The following is a 17121-nucleotide window of genomic DNA, read 5'->3' as shown; positions in this document are numbered from 1 at the left end:
GCGCGTTCGAGAGGCCACTGATAAACTATCGCTGCATCCCCCCAACCTCAGCAAATTAGAAAGCATTAACTTATTTGGAAAAGCCCACCGATCCGTTTAATAAATAGTAAAGTAGTGTTATTTTCCCGTCTATGATAAAAATGAATATGCAGATAGTGATCACTGCCAGTTTCTTCCCCACTCCTAACTTTCCAGGCTGATAAATCCCTCCGCCCCCATTTAACAAACTGAAATCAGCATGGGTGACGTGGGCTGCTGTCCTGTCACACTCGTGTGCAGGGTTGTAGTATTTACGGGCTGCTGGTAAAAGATCGGGACTGTGCAATTATATGTTGTATATCTCTGCACGTAATCAACATTTTATTATTCCAATTCTCTTGCTTTAAATATAAGCAATATCTGGGTGAGCTGCTTTTCCAGTGTGTTACACAAATTGTTGTTTTGAATTCAAGTCGCTCGGGTCATGCAGTTTTTTTTTGCAACTGCTTTAAATCTTTGTTTAAATAATTGATTATGTTTTTCTTGAACGTAGAATCTGGTTCTTATGCGTGATGGCGATATACAATTAATTTTGATAACTTATTTGGGGGGGGGGGTCATCGTTGTCTGTGTCTTTGTGCAAACAAACTACTTTTCCTCCCATTTTCCAGAGTTTCTATAGTAAACAGAAAATGCGACAGTTGATTATTGGTATCGGAGGGTAAGTATAATATGTCAGTTTTATGTCTGAGTATTTGTTGAGTGAATCAATGCAGCTGTATTACTTTACTAAAAAATGAAAACTACATAATAGGCATATTGCTAAGGCGTCTGTGTTAATAATAATAATGTTTTAATGATAGTTTTTTATTCTCCAGAGTAACTAATGGTGGCAAGTCCACTCTTGCCATGAGCCTCCACGCGCGCATTCCAAACAGCTGTGTCATTGCCCAGGACACGTTCTTTAAGGTAATTTTACTTTATGCAATTAAAATATTACCGAGGAGTAAAAACATATCTTTTGGAAACTACAGTTTTAACAGCAAACTTTCTAGATTCATTTTACATCTGTTTGTCTATATTACAAAAATAGTATTTCTTCGTAGCTTTAAATCAACATTTTTAATCGTGAAGAAATAAAGTCATGAACTGTTTTCTCCTGCGGATGGGTGCTTTACTTAAATTAGTCATTTTGTGGTTTTATGAATGGGCTGCATTATGGGTATATTCAGCTGCCAAGGGCAAGGATGTCTATCTTGCAAATGGTAGTAATGGTCACTGTTATGGTAAATGTTTAGGATAACTCATTGGTACCCGTTGACAGCAGAGGGTTTACGCAATATGATGGTAAGGATTACTTTCTGTAATACTCTTTTGTGTTCCAATTTATTCATTACTAATTTGTTTTTAAACATGGTAAATAAAATCTGTGTATATTAAAATATTTAAAAAACCTAACAATTGCAACCATGTGTATCATTAAAAAGAGAAAGAAGGACTGATAACATGTACCACAAAATAAAATTGTGTTATTCTTATATTATTTAAATGTTTTTATTACAGGTGTAATATGTTTATATAAGTTTTGGCAGCATTATCTTGAATATTCATTTTTAATGACATGTATGAATGGCCATTAACAAAACGTTTGTGTGGGTTTTTCTTTTTTTTAACGTAAGTCATTGACTCTCTCAAAATGGATGAAATGATGTGTGAAGTCCGGGCCTGGCAGAAGGATCCGGCAGCATTTCAGGACTCCTGTAGACTGAGAAGTCAGTGTCCAAAAATGTCAGAGGCAGCAGCTGATATGTATACCCTTATCATAGAGGGTTTCCTTATCTACAATTACAGGTAACTGTATAAACACATGGGAACAGAGATGTATTAATGAGCAAATGCACCACTGTAATAAAGCATGTCTTAACACACACACATGTTTAGAAAACCACTAAAATTTGATTAATGTTTGTAGTGTGGAAAAAGTTGTGATGTTCTCCTGCTGAAGTACTATGCTGGTCATGGATTGCCTGTTTTTTTGGGTTATTTTCAGACCGTTGAATGAATTAATAGATATGAAATACTTCTTGCACATTCCTTATGAGATATGCAAGGAAAGAAGGTGGTAAGGTTACATGTCTTTTTTTTTTTAAATTATCGATCCAGAAATGGTTTTCTTAAGGCAGACACCCAGACATGCAGCAGTTTTGAGACCCGCATGGACAATCAATCAAAGCTTCTAATGGCATACATTACTGCCAGATACTTTATAGCAATCCAGTGCACCAGAATCTACCATCAGTAAAACTCCTAGAAACATGCTTTCAACCTGGAATGTCTTTGTCCTTTTATAAATTTAATCTTAAGCTCCATCAACAGTTTGAAGTAGTGTTAATGTTTATGCTTTCTAAGTGAAAAATGGGATGCCTTAATTCTTAGTATATTGTCATATTTGGTTTATATATATATATATATATATATATATGTGTGTGTGTGTGTTTCTGTATGAAAATAGAATATCTGGAGTCCAGGGTGGGTGGGAGATGTGTACTGAAAGCTGGGTGCTGCTTTTCTTCGACTGTGTGATTTACCCTTCCATCTTTTTATCTGGTTTGGGAGTTTGCGCACATATAATCCTCCAGACCCTTGCGGATACTTTGACGGACATGTGTGGCCCATGTACTTGAAGAACCGGAACGAGATAGAGGACACGGTTTCAGACCTGGGTGTGTTAAAGATTTCACAGGCCTTTTTTCAGTTTGTAATGTTAATGTCACTGTTAGTATATCTACTTTAAAAGTTGTGGCTGGTTTCCACATGGCTCAGCCAGTTAATATTCTTATCGTGTTACACAAGTGTAACTGACATCATTCTGTTGATAATTTTATTGCTCATTGTGGAAAAGCCCCTTTGTAAAACCACGATGCTGTCTGTGCATTGCCAGTTGCAGTCCTGTCTCCAGTTCCGTATGGTGTCTTTTCACTCGTCACTGTCGAGATTCGGGGCATATCAGTTAGCCCAGTATAATGCAGAAATGATTGACTTCTGATGCTTCAGCGGCCATTTGTTTTTGATGATTTGATTATTAGTACTGATACATTGTTTCATTATAGTGTATTTAGATGGAACGCAGTCAAGAGAGAAAATATTTGCCAATGTTTATAAAAGAATCAAAATGGAAATGGATAAGATGCCAGGTAAGACTTATCTTTGTGTATTGGTGTTACATTTAAATTGTAAAAAGCAGAGTAAAATGCATGTGCATGTATGAAAGTGGTAATCAAGATAACTATGATAACTATGCATTATTTGTCACATGCATAGTTATACAGGTACAACATGCAGTGAAATGTATCCTGAACCGCTCATACTCTGTGCAAATAACAAAGATACTATAAAATAAATTGTAAAATAAATTGTAGAAAGTGTAAACAGAAAAAATAGAGAAATAACCTATGAATTTACAAGAGTGTATATACAAATTACAAGATGAAATACTGTGCAAGAAATGCTTACAGTATAGTCAGTTTAAAGTGCAGTGTGCAGTGTAATCACGTAATTGCTTGAAGACTCATTTTTATGTTTTCTATTTTTAGGAAAGGACTGAAGGATGTGATCAAGGAACTTCAAGAGTAGTTTCTTTCATCTCATTTTAAATATTCAATACATTTAAATGCCACAAAATAGCTAGACGTACTGCTCTAACGTCAGCACAGTTGAAGATGTCACACAGATTACTTAAAACTCTAATTTAAATGGATGGTTTAACTTCAAAAAGGGAAATGAACGTCAAAGACCATCTGCCTATTGATCTTCCAACAGGATGTGATGCCAGTTTGTAACAGGGCCAATCCAGACACCTATTTATTTATGTTTATGTGGATGCAGTTTAATAACGAATGAATGCAGGGGTTGATGGACCCTGTACTGTACAACTGGGATTCAGAATCAGAAATGATCATTAATCACTGACCACTTACTCACTTGCTTATTTACCTAACTAATTAACAGGAATGTTCTGTGTTTATATATATGATATAAATGTCCTCGGTTTAATTTGGCATCATTGACTGATATGCAGAATAAGTTAATATTATCAAAATGTAGGCCCTACTGAGATTGGCAAACACCGTCACAAACAATGCAGTGCTAGGGCATTAAATATTTTATTTAAAATATTTCATTCTCATGTCTCTTGAATCTTAAAGGAAATTTCTAAAATGCACTTCTTTATAAATGTGTATAGCGTGTACTATTATTTTATACCAGAATAATTATTAATAGTTTTTTTGTTGATCTTTGTTGGAGTATCTATGGATAGACATAAGTAAGAAAATGTCATTGTGAGAATTTGAGCAAATCTGTTTCCTTAGAATGTGAAATAGAGAAAAATTGCCCCGATAATCTCACGTAAGTATAATGTTGTTTTGATCACATGATGCAAAGCAATTATTACTGTTGTTGTTGTAGTCTGCCTGGTAAGGACTACAATTCATATATAACAATATGGAAAGGTTGTCACTTGCAAATCAGGATATCAGGTTTTTTTTTTTTGCTGGATTCCCCACACTTCAACAAATCACACACATTTGAGTGGGAGGTATTTCACACATATTTCACGCCACATGGCATCAGAAAGGTGCTAATCCAAAAAACAGATTTAGCTCCATGCCAGTTGTACTGTTTCAGTCCCATGAAACACCAGTTTCTCCAAAAACTGTGTCCAATTCAAGCAACAACAATGTACTACATCAGCACATAAATTTCCACTCATGTCAACTAACTACCATGGCCACCACAAGCCAGCTGCTGTTTACTGTCTTGCTCAAGAGTCGACATGTTTACATAAACCTTGAAAAAGGTGATATGTTGCTCTGAGCATCCATGTTAGCCAATGGTGTCATAATGTGCGTTTTATAAAGAAACTCCACAGAAAATATTTGCAGGATTTCCTCTTCATAAATGTATGAATGTTATAATGACATAAGCTCGTCCTCTTAATAATGTATAATATAAATTTCATGTTTCTGTTTTGCATTAAATACTTCAAACATAATAAAAACAGTCAGTGATAAAGTTTTTCCAATTATCTACATTGATTCCACATTGGCTGGTCTATCACTGCAGTTTCGAAAACACATTGATTGCTCATTTTTTTTAACTCAAAAACTATTTCATATATAATTTGTTAAGTTAGTATTTTTGTTTTTTAGTTAATGATTATCCAAAGCAAATATAGCTCGAACAGTTCAAAGTTTGAAGGCTGATTGAGCAGAAAAAAAGTCTTCAAAAAATATATAGATTCGTATGAAGATCACGTGAAAGTCGAAACCCGGAGCAGATCAGGACGGTAAGGTCTACAAGGTCTCTTCAGTATCTGGTTCTAAAACAATCTTGCACATTATATTTTTCATTTTATAACACAGTTAAAATGTGACTTCGATCTACTCTGGGGACAAAAGCATTAACTTTAATTATTTGGTTTAATGTGTTATTTATTTTCAGATTTTTATTGGATTATTAAAATGAGACCAGTCCTGCTTTTGGGCATTGTGTTGGGGTTGCCCTGTATGACCATCCAAAATGACTACGATGACAGCAGCTCCCATGGAAATGAGCACAGTAACGATGGCCTGGATATCTACCAAAACAATGCTGGCTTTGCTTTCCAGCTCTACAAGCACATCACTGCCCAGCCGGAATCCCAGTCTAAGAACATCTTCTTCTCCCCCATGAGTTTGTCGCTGGCCCTGGCTGCTCTGTCTTTGGGGGCGCGAGAACAAACACACCAGCAGCTTTTCAACGGTCTGGGGTTCAACGAGACGGAGATTGCACCAGAAGAGGTGAATGAGGCCTTCCATGGCATCCTGATGAATCTCAACAAAAAGAAGGAAGTGGAGGTCTCTGTAGGAAGTGCCCTCTTTGTCAAAGACACCTTCAAGCCCCATCCTGAGTTTTTAGAAAATCTGAAGCGATTTTACCACGCTGAAGGATTTACTGTGGATTTCAATAAGACTGCTGAGGCCACAGAACTTATTAATAATTATGTAAAAGAAAAAACCCATGGTAAAATAACTAACCTAGTTAAAAATCTGAACACAGATGCAATGATGTATCTAATCAGTTACATTTATTTCAAAGGTAAGTAGTGTAAATTAATGAATTAAAAAACAACTGGATTTGTTATCCATTCATCCATCCTCTTATCTGGGGGACCTGGAATTTCTTCCAGGTAATACAAGGGAGGGGTACTCCCTGATCAGAGTGCCACTCTACCACTGAGTGCTTACACACACTCATAAACTATGAGCAATTTAGAGATGTGAGCTAACCTGATTACATGTCTTTGGACTGTGGGACGAAACACATGCAGACAAAAAAATAAATAAATTATTATCACCCTTATTGGATATGTGGTTATGGGCAAAGGATGGATGGATGGATAAAGAATATCTTGTCTATTATTTGATGAAGCTATGTTAAACTTTATAATTTGCTTCTTTTTGTCTAGGTAAATGGGAGTTGCCTTTTAATCCTCTTAACACTAAGGAGAATAACTTTTATGTTGATGAAAATACAACAGTTTCTGTTAAAATGATGCATCAAAGGAATAGTTTTCTTGTATATCATGATGAAGAAATAGCAGCAGATATTCTTCAGCTGCTTTATCGAGACTCGGTTTCTATGATGCTGGTTCTTCCCGAAAACGAACTGAAGGCATTGGAAGAAATTTTACAGGGACATCATGTGGAAAAATGGCATAAATGGATTGAGAAAACGTAAGTATGGTTAGGTATTAACAATGCTATACTCCTGATGTACGAGAAGTACATCAGGAGCCAACGAGTAAAGTTAAACAGATAATTAAGATAGATATAATTTATTAAATGTTAAGTTATTGCTTGCAGATTTGATTTTTTTGTGATTTTACCACTACTATGTCCTTCTAAAACTCCCAAAAAATCCCAAAAGTCAGTATCAAAATACCATAGGAAAGTAATGTATATTGGGCCTAATATCAGTTTTATCTTTCTAGTGAATGTGAAGTCTTTCTGCCCAAATTTTCAATATCAACATCATATTCTCTTGAAGATGTTTTGAAAAACATGGGAATCATCGACATTTTCAGTGAGAAGGCTAACTTTGCAGGCATTTCAGAATACCCAAGAATACCAAAGACCTCAACGGTAAGAGACCCCCCCCCCCCCAGAAAAAAAAGAAAAAACGGCTACAATAAATATAGTTTTAAATATACTGACAGCTTCTACTTTTGCTTTGAGGAGACACTGTTAAGCAAATGTATTGTGCAACTGAAACTGTTTAAAATTCACCATCATTTATGCCAGTTAAACCCTGTATGACTGTTACAAACTAACTATCCTTTTCATGTTCAGATTATCCACCATGCTACTTTAGACATTGATGAACTGGGAACTACTGGATCGGCAGTGACAACAATTGCCATAAAACCACTTTCATTTTTTTCTCCACATACCCTAAATTTTAATCGTCCTTTTTTGCTTGTCATATACAGTCACGAAACCAAGAGCATACTTTTCTTGGGAAGAATTCTCAATCCAGCAGACTCATAGATCTGTTGTCATACTTTAATGTTACAACATCACCACATAAATTAAGCTGTTGTTAACTAGGTCTGAGAGAAGAACTGTAATAAATGTAGAAAAAGACTCTTGACTGTCAGGGATATTTCATTTAGCAATATTTCATTTATCAGCTTTTCTAGTAATTTTATATTTTGAACTGTGTGTATAATTTAGATAAATTAGAGTTAACGAGGTTCATTACACACACACTCACACACACATACATGTATACGGTTTGAATATATGACAAATATTTCCTGTTGTACTTTTCACCATATTAATGATATATCAATACTTTTTTGAGATTACTGATTAGGGTTACCATATTTGGTGAGACTAAAAAGAGGAAATTTCCGGGCATAAGAATATTAATGAGCTTTCGCGTTCACTGACCAATCAGTTAGCGCTTCTCTTATGAATATTAATTAGTTCTCCCTAGCCACTCTGTAAACCGAAAATTCGCGCCTGAGGAAATCCAGGTGTATGGTGACCTTACAGTTAACTCTTATAGTTAGTTAAATTTCAAGCAATTCACTATTCACACGAAAACAAAAAATAAATTGTCAAAGTGCCAGGGGTTTCCGGAAGCTGACGTCATTCGCGAGTAGTGTGACACGTAGGGGTGTGCATATCGTTTAATTTTTAAAGTAAACATGTGCACGAGCCTTCCAAGCGCTGTGTGATGATTCTGATACTGAGTGGCTGCCGTATATAGAAAACTGGTGACTTTTCCTTAGCTTGTTACTCCGCGGTAACTTGCAGCACTAAACCTGAACAAACCGTCCCGACGCCCGGACAGGGCCCAGAAAGAGGACAGTGAGCATTAAAATTAATCGTCCAACCACTTATACAATATGATATCGCAGTGATCCTGAAGCCAGTCTCAGAACTTACGGGACACACACACACAGCTAGTTAGAGATGCCATCTTGCATAACCAAATGTTTCTGGACCATATACGATGAGACCATAGCATCCATCATTAGAAAAATATTAAATGTGTTTTGTCAAATGACAATAATTGTCAGGCACACAAAGAATTTTGTATTTTGGTTCTGTACCAAGTCATGATGGTATATTAATTGAAGCAACAATGTACAACAAATGACTTTTACGTCAACATTTTTGATGATAATTGGATGAAACATTGTTTGAAATAATATCAAATTTAGTTATGTTACTTTGAGCCAGATATAATAAATTGAAGGGTTACTGACACGGCTGGACTGGGCCGATGCGTTTGCAAATTTTATCGTGGGAAACCGCACAGTCCAGGGCCGATGTTAAAGCCGACTCCAGCCTCGGCTGAAAACCACCCCAGCTCATATGTTTAGAGCGCGCATAATTGGCCTAACTCGATTAATTTACCTGATCGCGTTTGTACTCGATTGATTTTGCCTGGTGACATCAGTCGCTAGCGATGGCTGAAGGGTCCGGGGATCTGACTGCAGATGGAGAGCGAGAAGGGAAATATGTTTGTAAAAACAGGGATATATGCTCGAAAGAAGAGGAAGAGAGGCTTGAAAGACAGCATTTCTGGAAAGTCATAGATGCCTTTAAATATTATAGGTAATTTGTCTATTACCAGTTCACCGAATTTATGAATGGAGCTAATTCTGTTTAGCTATCTAGCTAACTAGAACATGCTCCGTTGTATTGCCTGAGATGTGGGTTATAAGAATCGTGCGGATACTATTTAGATTTATTTAATCCAGTTATGCGTATATTTCTTTAGAGTAACGCAGGAATTTAGTTTTTTCAACGCATCTTATATTGTAGTAGCAACGGGAATATTGTAATCTTTCTTTCTAAACATAATCTACCTTCTTTTCTTACTTTTTAAAATTAAAAGTATCTTTAGAGTTTATGTCGCTTTATGGTACTCATCATAAGAACGCTTAGATATGTTATAGCTAGAGTATGGAGGACGTTGGGTTGTAATTCTGAATTTCTGCACTTTAAAGCAGGTGTTCCTTCTGCTCTGAGGAGTTACTATTTTGCGAATTGTTACAGTTACATGCTGTTTAAATGACAAATGATTATCAGGGTGAGCTTTTGCTCTGATGCTGATATAATTTAATGCACCTTGGGATCTCCAATCAATGCATGGTATGTTTTTATAATACCATTGCCTGTCAACTTTTTAACTGCTAATGGATAGTATAAATAGTAGAGAGAATATTTATTTTGGCATATTCTGGTTTTGCTTTATAGAAATAAATGAATACCATTTACCCCTTTTCAGGATTCATATTCAGGAGCGGGTAAGCCGTGCTGAACGACAATTCCGAATTCTTCCGGAGCGCCAGCGGGCGCTAATCCCCAACTTCCTGCCAAACCTGGCAAAGATCCGCCAATGCATTGATCAGAACCAGGAAGTACTCAAGGCCATTGTACGTAATTGTATCCACATGTTTGAAAACATGGAGTACGGTGAAGATGTAAGTTTCTTTGTATTAGAATAACATCGTTTGTTTTGCCAGGTAATAAAGTAGCTGCCAAATCAGCTTTTCTGCAATTTTTCTCATTGCAAGGACGAGATGAGGAAGGTGCGGCCTTCGTCCACATTTGACATGGACAAACTGAAGTCAACAATAAAGCAGTTTGTACGGGACTGGAGTGAGGCAGGCAAGGCTGAGAGAGACTCCTGCTACCAGCCGCTTATTGATGAGATTCTCAAGATTTTTCCAAGGGAAAAATGGTAATTATATACAGAAATATGGGTGGATCAAAAGAAAATATTAAAGCACTTTTTCCCACAAACCTGAGGTTTTAAATAATAAGCTCTGGATAAAGATTTTTATGACCCACTACATAAACATATATTCATAACTATACATAACATTTTATTAGTATCAGGTATTATGGGGTAAATTTTGAAATATGAAATGGATTTTCTTGTATCCTTTTTCAATAACAGGTTATAGTTAGAAAACGTCATTAGTCAGTGCAGTAAACGTGCATGTAATGGGAATGACCTGTGAATAATTTTCTTTGTTATTTATAGTGATGTGTCAAAAGTGAGAATCCTGGTACCGGGGGCAGGTCTTGGGCGGCTTGCCTGGGAGATTGCCCGGCTGGGCTACGCCTGCCAAGGCAATGAATGGAGTTTCTTCATGCTCTTCTCATCCCACTTTGTTTTAAACAGGTATAAGACTGTTGCTGTTGCCTGAGCCTGCAGTGCAACCAGCTTCCTTCAAACTGAAACTGTAAAAACATAATTGAACCTCACTGTGGAATATAAATGCAGATTATCAAATAAGCCTTGACTCCTATTACTGTAGCTATTAGCGTTAAGTGACAAGATTGTATTGCTGTAAAATACATTCATCTAAAAGTAAATTCTGTAACACTGAAAGCACTCATGTATAATGCATTAGATACCTTCCTAATGCAGTATAATGCATTCATAAAGAAAAACACAGCTTTAACTATAAAAAGGTATAACACATTATAGCTGTGTGTATTATGCATTATGAATGCTCTGTGAAGCTCTCGCCTATAATGCACTATAAATACCTTCATAATGCATTATAATGCATTATGAAATGCATTATGATGACTGCTTTAAGTGATATGTCACCATACATTCTTAAGACCTTTCACACACGTACTGTTAAGCACATATAATATGAAGGCATCTTGCATAAAAGCTAGGAAAGAGAACCTTCCCCTAAATATCATACATATATTTGGACATTTAACACTATTCAGAATTGTGACAGCTGTACAACTGAATGATGTGAGATGGGTATCTTCTCAGGTGCAATAAGGTCAACTCTTTGACCCTTTATCCCTGGATCCATCAGTTCAGCAATAACAAACGATCGTCAGATCAGACCCGGCCCATTTTTTTCCCAGATGTGAACCCTCAAAGCCTTCCAGCAGATTCTGATTTCTCGATGGCGGCGGGAGATTTCCAGGAAGTGTACACAGAACCAAGTAAGTTGCCCACACTTTACCCAGTCAGGCGTAATGCAAGCTGGATCTGTATTCTATGTGACACACTGTCCTATGGAACTTGTTGCTGTTAGGTTCATGGTATTGTTCTTTTTTTTCTGTAAGTCATGAAAACGTAACTGATAAATTATCTTTTTTTGCTCTATTCTCAATTAAAATTTCAATTAATGTGTCCTTTCAGATACCTGGGATTGTGTTACAACCTGTTTCTTTATTGATACTGCTCACAATGTCATTGACTACATAGAAACTATCTGGAACATTCTTAAACCAGATGGAGTGTGGATTAATTTAGGTGAGTTAATTACAGAATATCTCCCTGATTAGGAATTCAGTTTTCAAACAGGATACATTACACTTTCTACATGAGAGTGATTTTTCAGGGTGTCACAGTGGGTAGCACTGGCCTGACACCTCCAGTGTTGGGGGTTTGAGTCCCATTTTACTCTTTCTGTGTATGTGTGGAGTTTGCATGATATATCTGTGTTACATGGGTTTCCTCCAGGCTGTTCTGGTTTATTCCCACAGTCAAATGACATATAGTTAGGCTCAGCTGTGTCTTTAAATTGCACTATAAATACCTACAGTGAAGTTACACTATGACTGGGTGTGTGTGTGATCTGTGATGGACTGACATCCCATCCAGGGTGTATGGATGGGAGATTTTTTTTTCACATTGCTAAAATGTCTTAAATATTGCTGAATGTCATTACTTTAGAAAACGGTTTACCCTTTTGGTTAAATAGGCCCGCTGCTTTACCACTTTGAAAATATGGCCAATGAACTATCCATCGAACTCAGCTATGAGGATGTCAAGGCAGCCATTCTGAAGTATGGATTCCAGATTGAGGTAAACCAGTTTTTGTTTCCTCCTGACGGAATGTTCACCTTTATTTATAAAAAGTGTGTGTGTGTGTGTGTGTGTGTGTGTGTGTTAAATTGTCAACTCTCAAACATTTCGGACTGTGTTTTAAATACTTTATTATACCTGAACAATATTATCTATCTGTATGCCTGTCCCATCTGTCTAATTGATCCATCTGAATTACTTCAGAATAAAAGCAATTTTTATGCCTTTAAATCAATTGTGGGGGACCTGCACTCATTTTAGAATGTGCAACCTTTTTAGCCCATGCTACACACAAGTTTACATAGTAATCTCAGTTCTTGGTTGCATTGTAAAACTTTTTCTTTCTTTAGGTGGAGAGGGAGTCTGTCCCTACAACCTACACTGAGAATGAGCGTTCCATGCTGAAATACTTATATGACTGTGTCTTCTTTGTGGCACGGAAACCAGCTCGGATTTATTATAATGGAGATGGAAGTCATCTTGAGGAAAACAACAGAAAGAAAGCAAGAAATCAGAGATATGACAATACAGGAATGGCCAGCTAACAAAACAATGGAAACTTGGGCAAGGATTTTTGTATGAATGTTGGAATGTACAGTACTTGGAATATGGAGTACCAACCATTTTTGTCAGCTGTCCATAATCTTATCCATTTCACCCATGATGGGAGTGGCAGGTATCCATGGAAACACCTTTGTGTAAATAATGTTCTTTTTTAACTTTCATGATTTGTGAAATGGTTGATAATATGGCTGGGTCACAATTGTGGTTTTTGCCTACCGGTCTGCTAAGGATAGATATGTTTCTCTTGAATGATCGTGCCTTTTGTCATGTTAATATGTAGAAAGTTTCTTATTCTGAAGTGTTTCATTCATTGGCATTCATTTCAGATGGGAATTGTATATTCAACCGTGTATTTATTTTCTAAGGAATGAAAAGATATTTTAACCATGTCAAAATAACATCTGACTCGAATCAGGATTTCTTTATAATAAAGAGTTTTTTTAACTTTTTAAAATCTGAATTTCACTGTGTTTTTCTATAGTGGGTATATAGGAGGGCATGACTTTGGGCTGAGCGTTAGGGGATTGAGGTCTCCACCCATTTAAGGGGGTCCAGGGGGTGCATTGACTGGTTTTGATTATTTGATTATCCCCCCATTATAAGACACATGATATCTTTGTTACTGTACAATTACAATGAGATGACGTTTGGATGAGTAGTGACCGAAAGAACGAGATCGCGAGTGCAAGCGGCCGAAATGAGTTTCCTCCGCAGAGTGGCTGGGCTCTCCCTTAGAGAGAGGGTGAGGAGCTCGGTCATTCGGGAGGGACTCAGAGTAGAGCCGCTGCTCCTCCGCATTGAGAGGAGCCAGATGAGGTGGCTCGGGCATCTGCTTAGGATGCCTCCTGGACGCCTCCCTGGTGAGGTGCTCCGGGCATGTCCCACTGGGAGGAGGCCCCGGGGAAGACCCAGGACACGCTGGAGGGACTATGTCTCTCGGCTGGCCTGGGAACGCCTCGGGATTCCCCCAAAGGAGCTGGATGACGTGGCTGGGGAGAGGGAAGTCTGGGTTTCCCTGCTGAGGCTGCTGCCCCCGCGACCCGACCTCGGATAAGCGGAAGTAAATGGATGGATGGATGGATGGATGTTTGGATGATTTATGTTCGTGAGTGTACTTGGAATACATTAATTTTGAGGATGTCATATTCAAAGCTTAAACAAACTGTCGTGTTTTAAATTAAGTTATTAAAACTCAAGTAAGCATATCACCACTGCATTTAAGCAGCTTTTATACAGGCGTCTAGCTTATTTGGAATTTGATTACCGTTAGACAAGGTCGGTCATTTCGACCCATTCCCTATAGAGGGCGCTGTGGCATTTTAAAGACATGAGTTTGGCTAGAGCGACCAGCATGCGTTGTGTCCGACTGTAGTTTACACGGCAAGGTTTAAATTTTGTCCACAAACCTGACCATCCTTTAGCGTCCTTGCCAGACTTGCATGCATGACGAAAAGACGAGCGGAAAACGCCGTGATCTGCAATGCCCCGTGTAAGCGATTTATCCGCTCGTGTGCCAAGATCGATACACCTCTGCCTGGCACGGATGTAGCCCGAGCATTTACCCAGGCACCGCCACTGCACACCTTGCTAGGGAACCACCGTAAAAGATCCCTTGAGGAGCCTGGTCTGCAGGAGACGGCTCTGCCACACAAGGAGTGGCCCGCGGACGCCGCAAGCTCCACCGGGGAGAAGTGCACGTTACACAATGGGCCGGTGAGAAGTTCTGGAAGATTCGAGCAGATGAGCGATCCGGAGCCGGCTTCAGGAGCGACTCCCAAACGCCGCAGAGAGGCAGAAGAGGTCCCCCATAAACTGTCCAAGTCTGAAGAGGTGGGTGGTGTGGTTCTTCCGCGTGAAGCTTAAGTTTTGTTATCGTTTTCCCCGGTTATGTAGAGACTGTACTTTGTTCAGCCGCGAGGTGTCGCCAAAATCTTAATTCTGACTTTCCAGTTCAAGGCACCTAGAATATCAACAAACTTCACGTTTCACAACCGTTTTGTTTGTGTTTGTTGTTTTATAAAAGGGTAGAAATTTATCTTAAGTCCAAAATTTATGTTGAAAATAAGGTGCTGAGTTTAACAACAGTATTGCTGTCCAGATTATGTGCAGTGTTATACATTTCGGGATTATCATGTCTTCCGGCGATTTTATGATTTAGGTTATTATTATATTTTAAATGTTCCATGGGTTGTCTTGTTGGAGTTTGTAAGTTGGTAATCTGAAATGCTGACTCTTAAAATTTCTCGTCCCGTATACTGAGCTTGGGTTGTAAACTATGCATTCCTTAAATGTTAGGTGTTCCATAAAATTCCATTTCCCCACATACATTTTTTTACAGTTTAAAATAACAGTATCGAATAAATGAATTTACAGTTAGTCCATCTCTCCTATTCAAACAAATTAATCCTAAGTATCTGAGTGAAGAACCTATCAGGACATCACTGACCTTCCTGTTTATTCCTGTTTATGCTTTTTAGGGAATTCTACCAGAGGATGACCTCTCCACCTTCAACTCCTTCCAGTTCTGGAGAGTGCCTCTTCCCAGCCTGGACTTGTCAGACTTACAGAGCGACGGCCCGGAAGCTGCCAGAAGCATGTCATCGGAGGCTGACTCCATGGAAACCTGAAGAGCGCTTCTGGCCTCTCAACTGGGCACATACTTTCGAACATATAAGCAGTTTCTTTAATTGTAGTTCTTTTGAATAACTATCAAAGAAATCTCAACAGTGTTGCTTCTTCCATCTCTAGTTCATGGCAAGTCATGGTTTGCTAGTTCAAATGCTTAATTTGTGAAAAGCAATGAAACAACAACAATCATGATGTTATAAAACGTCACCAAGTTGAATTTAGTGATCCTTTAGATTTTTTTTTTAGTTTTGTTATAAAAATGACCATTACATGGTGTGTTACAAAATTGCTTAAACCATGCTATAGCACTTTTATAACTTCTTCAGGTTTGGTTGATTGTGGATTAATTTTATTCTTTGTTGTACTGTGTATATAGTAACATTGATAAAATGTCTGTTTTTTAGAGAAGTTGAAATAAAGCACTTTTTTATGTATGTTGTATGGCTTTTTCACTTACCTTCAGTCGTGCAGTTGAGAACTTTGGTCTGATCTTAGGAGGATATTAATTCTCAATTTCAAAGTCAAAAATAGTTAAATACATTACAGAAGTTAATGTCTTGGAAAATCCTTTTGGACCTTTGGTTCCAAAAGCATTTGTAGTGCTGAAAGTTTCAGATTTGTGTAACTAGCAATTTTTTTGTACTTAGTGTATTCTGGTAACCTGACGCAGTATATTATACAAATTTGTACTCTCCAGTCTATAATACATAGTATAAGATCTCAATTCAGCATGTTTCTGCAACTGGAGTATAGTTTTAAATGGATGGACAATCTCTTGTGTCCAAACTCTGAATAAAAACATTTTAATCTGTATTGAAATGTGCACCAAATGTATAGTATGTACCTCCTATGATATATTCAAATGTAGCCTTTTCAAAGTATAATGTGCCTAGAATGTGGGTGGTTTGGTGGCACAGCGATTAGCGCTGCTGCCTCACAGCAAGAAGATCCTGGGTTTAGGCCCAGGTCCTTTCTGTGTGGAGCTCACATGCTCTCCCTGTGTTTGTGTGGGTTTCTGCTAGGGGCTCTGGTTTCCTCCAAAAGTGCACAGGGTGGGTTGATTGGTAAGTCTAAATTGCCCCTGTGGTGTGTTGGTAACTAGCCAGTGTTGGTTCCTACTTGTGCCCATTGTTCCTGGGTTAGGCTCCAATCCCCCCTGCAGCCCCAGTTGGGATTAAGCAGTGATGGATGGATGGATATGCCTGCAATATACTGTTAGAACTTTACTTTCTGTTGTGCTGTGATAAAGTGTGGAACCTCTTGTAGTATGAGATGTTTGTCAATGGTATGAACAAGTAGATTATCTTATTTTTCCAGTAGAGCATTCAGCTGGTTTGTCTAATTATAAATGGATTTTGTATCAAGTTATTTGACCACATTTTATATAAGGCAAAACAAAGTGTTAGGCCTAGTTTTTAGCTCCGGGTGAAGCAATATTAAATATGAATTATAATGCAATGAAAACAATAGTTACAATGAAAGACGAAGGTGTGAGACTATCAACATAGCAATAGAGCAGGTAATCATGTGTAGCTTTGA

The 17121-nt window shown here is 37.8% G+C and overlaps 4 protein-coding genes across 7 annotated transcripts; all 4 read left to right on the top strand.

The window, feature by feature from the left end:
• The first annotated feature begins 35 nt into the window (after positions 1–35).
• Positions 36–4154, top strand: LOC111839392 (nicotinamide riboside kinase 1-like). Of its 3 annotated transcripts, none has more exons than XM_072705404.1 (9): positions 36–403; positions 651–700; positions 858–948; positions 1278–1326; positions 1659–1830; positions 2030–2103; positions 2589–2702; positions 3090–3173; positions 3573–4154. In XM_072705404.1, exons 2-9 carry the CDS (start codon positions 672–674, stop codon positions 3581–3583), a joined length of 624 nt encoding a protein of 207 aa, XP_072561505.1. In that variant the 5' UTR covers positions 36–403; positions 651–671; the 3' UTR covers positions 3584–4154. The 3 variants fall into 3 exon arrangements, with proteins under 3 accessions (XP_072561505.1, XP_023659029.1, XP_023659028.1); XM_023803260.2 differs by having other exon boundaries at positions 38–403; positions 2030–2101; positions 2596–2702; XM_023803261.2 differs by lacking the exon at positions 2030–2103 and having other exon boundaries at positions 37–403; positions 2596–2702.
• A 1061-nt stretch (positions 4155–5215) lies between these two features.
• On the top strand, positions 5216–7671 carry LOC111839390 (alpha-1-antitrypsin-like protein GS55-MS). 2 transcript variants are annotated; one of them, XM_023803256.2, is made up of 5 exons: positions 5216–5326; positions 5482–6117; positions 6488–6755; positions 7013–7163; positions 7371–7671. In XM_023803256.2, the coding sequence occupies exons 2-5, from the start codon at positions 5502–5504 to the stop codon at positions 7566–7568; spliced, it is 1233 nt and encodes a 410-aa protein (XP_023659024.1). In that variant the 5' UTR covers positions 5216–5326; positions 5482–5501; the 3' UTR covers positions 7569–7671. The 2 variants fall into 2 exon arrangements, with proteins under 2 accessions (XP_023659024.1, XP_023659023.1); XM_023803255.2 differs by having other exon boundaries at positions 5230–6117.
• A 1160-nt stretch (positions 7672–8831) lies between these two features.
• Positions 8832–13408, top strand: carnmt1 (carnosine N-methyltransferase 1). The gene is made up of 8 exons (XM_023803188.2): positions 8832–9149; positions 9826–10021; positions 10115–10281; positions 10588–10728; positions 11344–11522; positions 11722–11835; positions 12287–12390; positions 12741–13408. Exons 1-8 carry the CDS (start codon positions 9001–9003, stop codon positions 12933–12935), a joined length of 1245 nt encoding a protein of 414 aa, XP_023658956.1. The 5' UTR covers positions 8832–9000; the 3' UTR covers positions 12936–13408.
• Positions 13409–14263: 855 nt separating this feature from the next.
• Positions 14264–16016, top strand: LOC140581845 (uncharacterized). The gene is made up of 2 exons (XM_072705386.1): positions 14264–14784; positions 15432–16016. Exons 1-2 carry the CDS (start codon positions 14398–14400, stop codon positions 15579–15581), a joined length of 537 nt encoding a protein of 178 aa, XP_072561487.1. The 5' UTR covers positions 14264–14397; the 3' UTR covers positions 15582–16016.
• The last annotated feature ends 1105 nt before the right edge of the window (positions 16017–17121 follow it).

This window comes from Paramormyrops kingsleyae, chromosome 2 (assembly GCF_048594095.1).
Source record: "Paramormyrops kingsleyae isolate MSU_618 chromosome 2, PKINGS_0.4, whole genome shotgun sequence".
Classification (NCBI taxonomy): Eukaryota; Metazoa; Chordata; class Actinopteri; order Osteoglossiformes; family Mormyridae; genus Paramormyrops; species Paramormyrops kingsleyae.
This window is presented reverse-complemented; position numbering and strand designations above follow the sequence as displayed.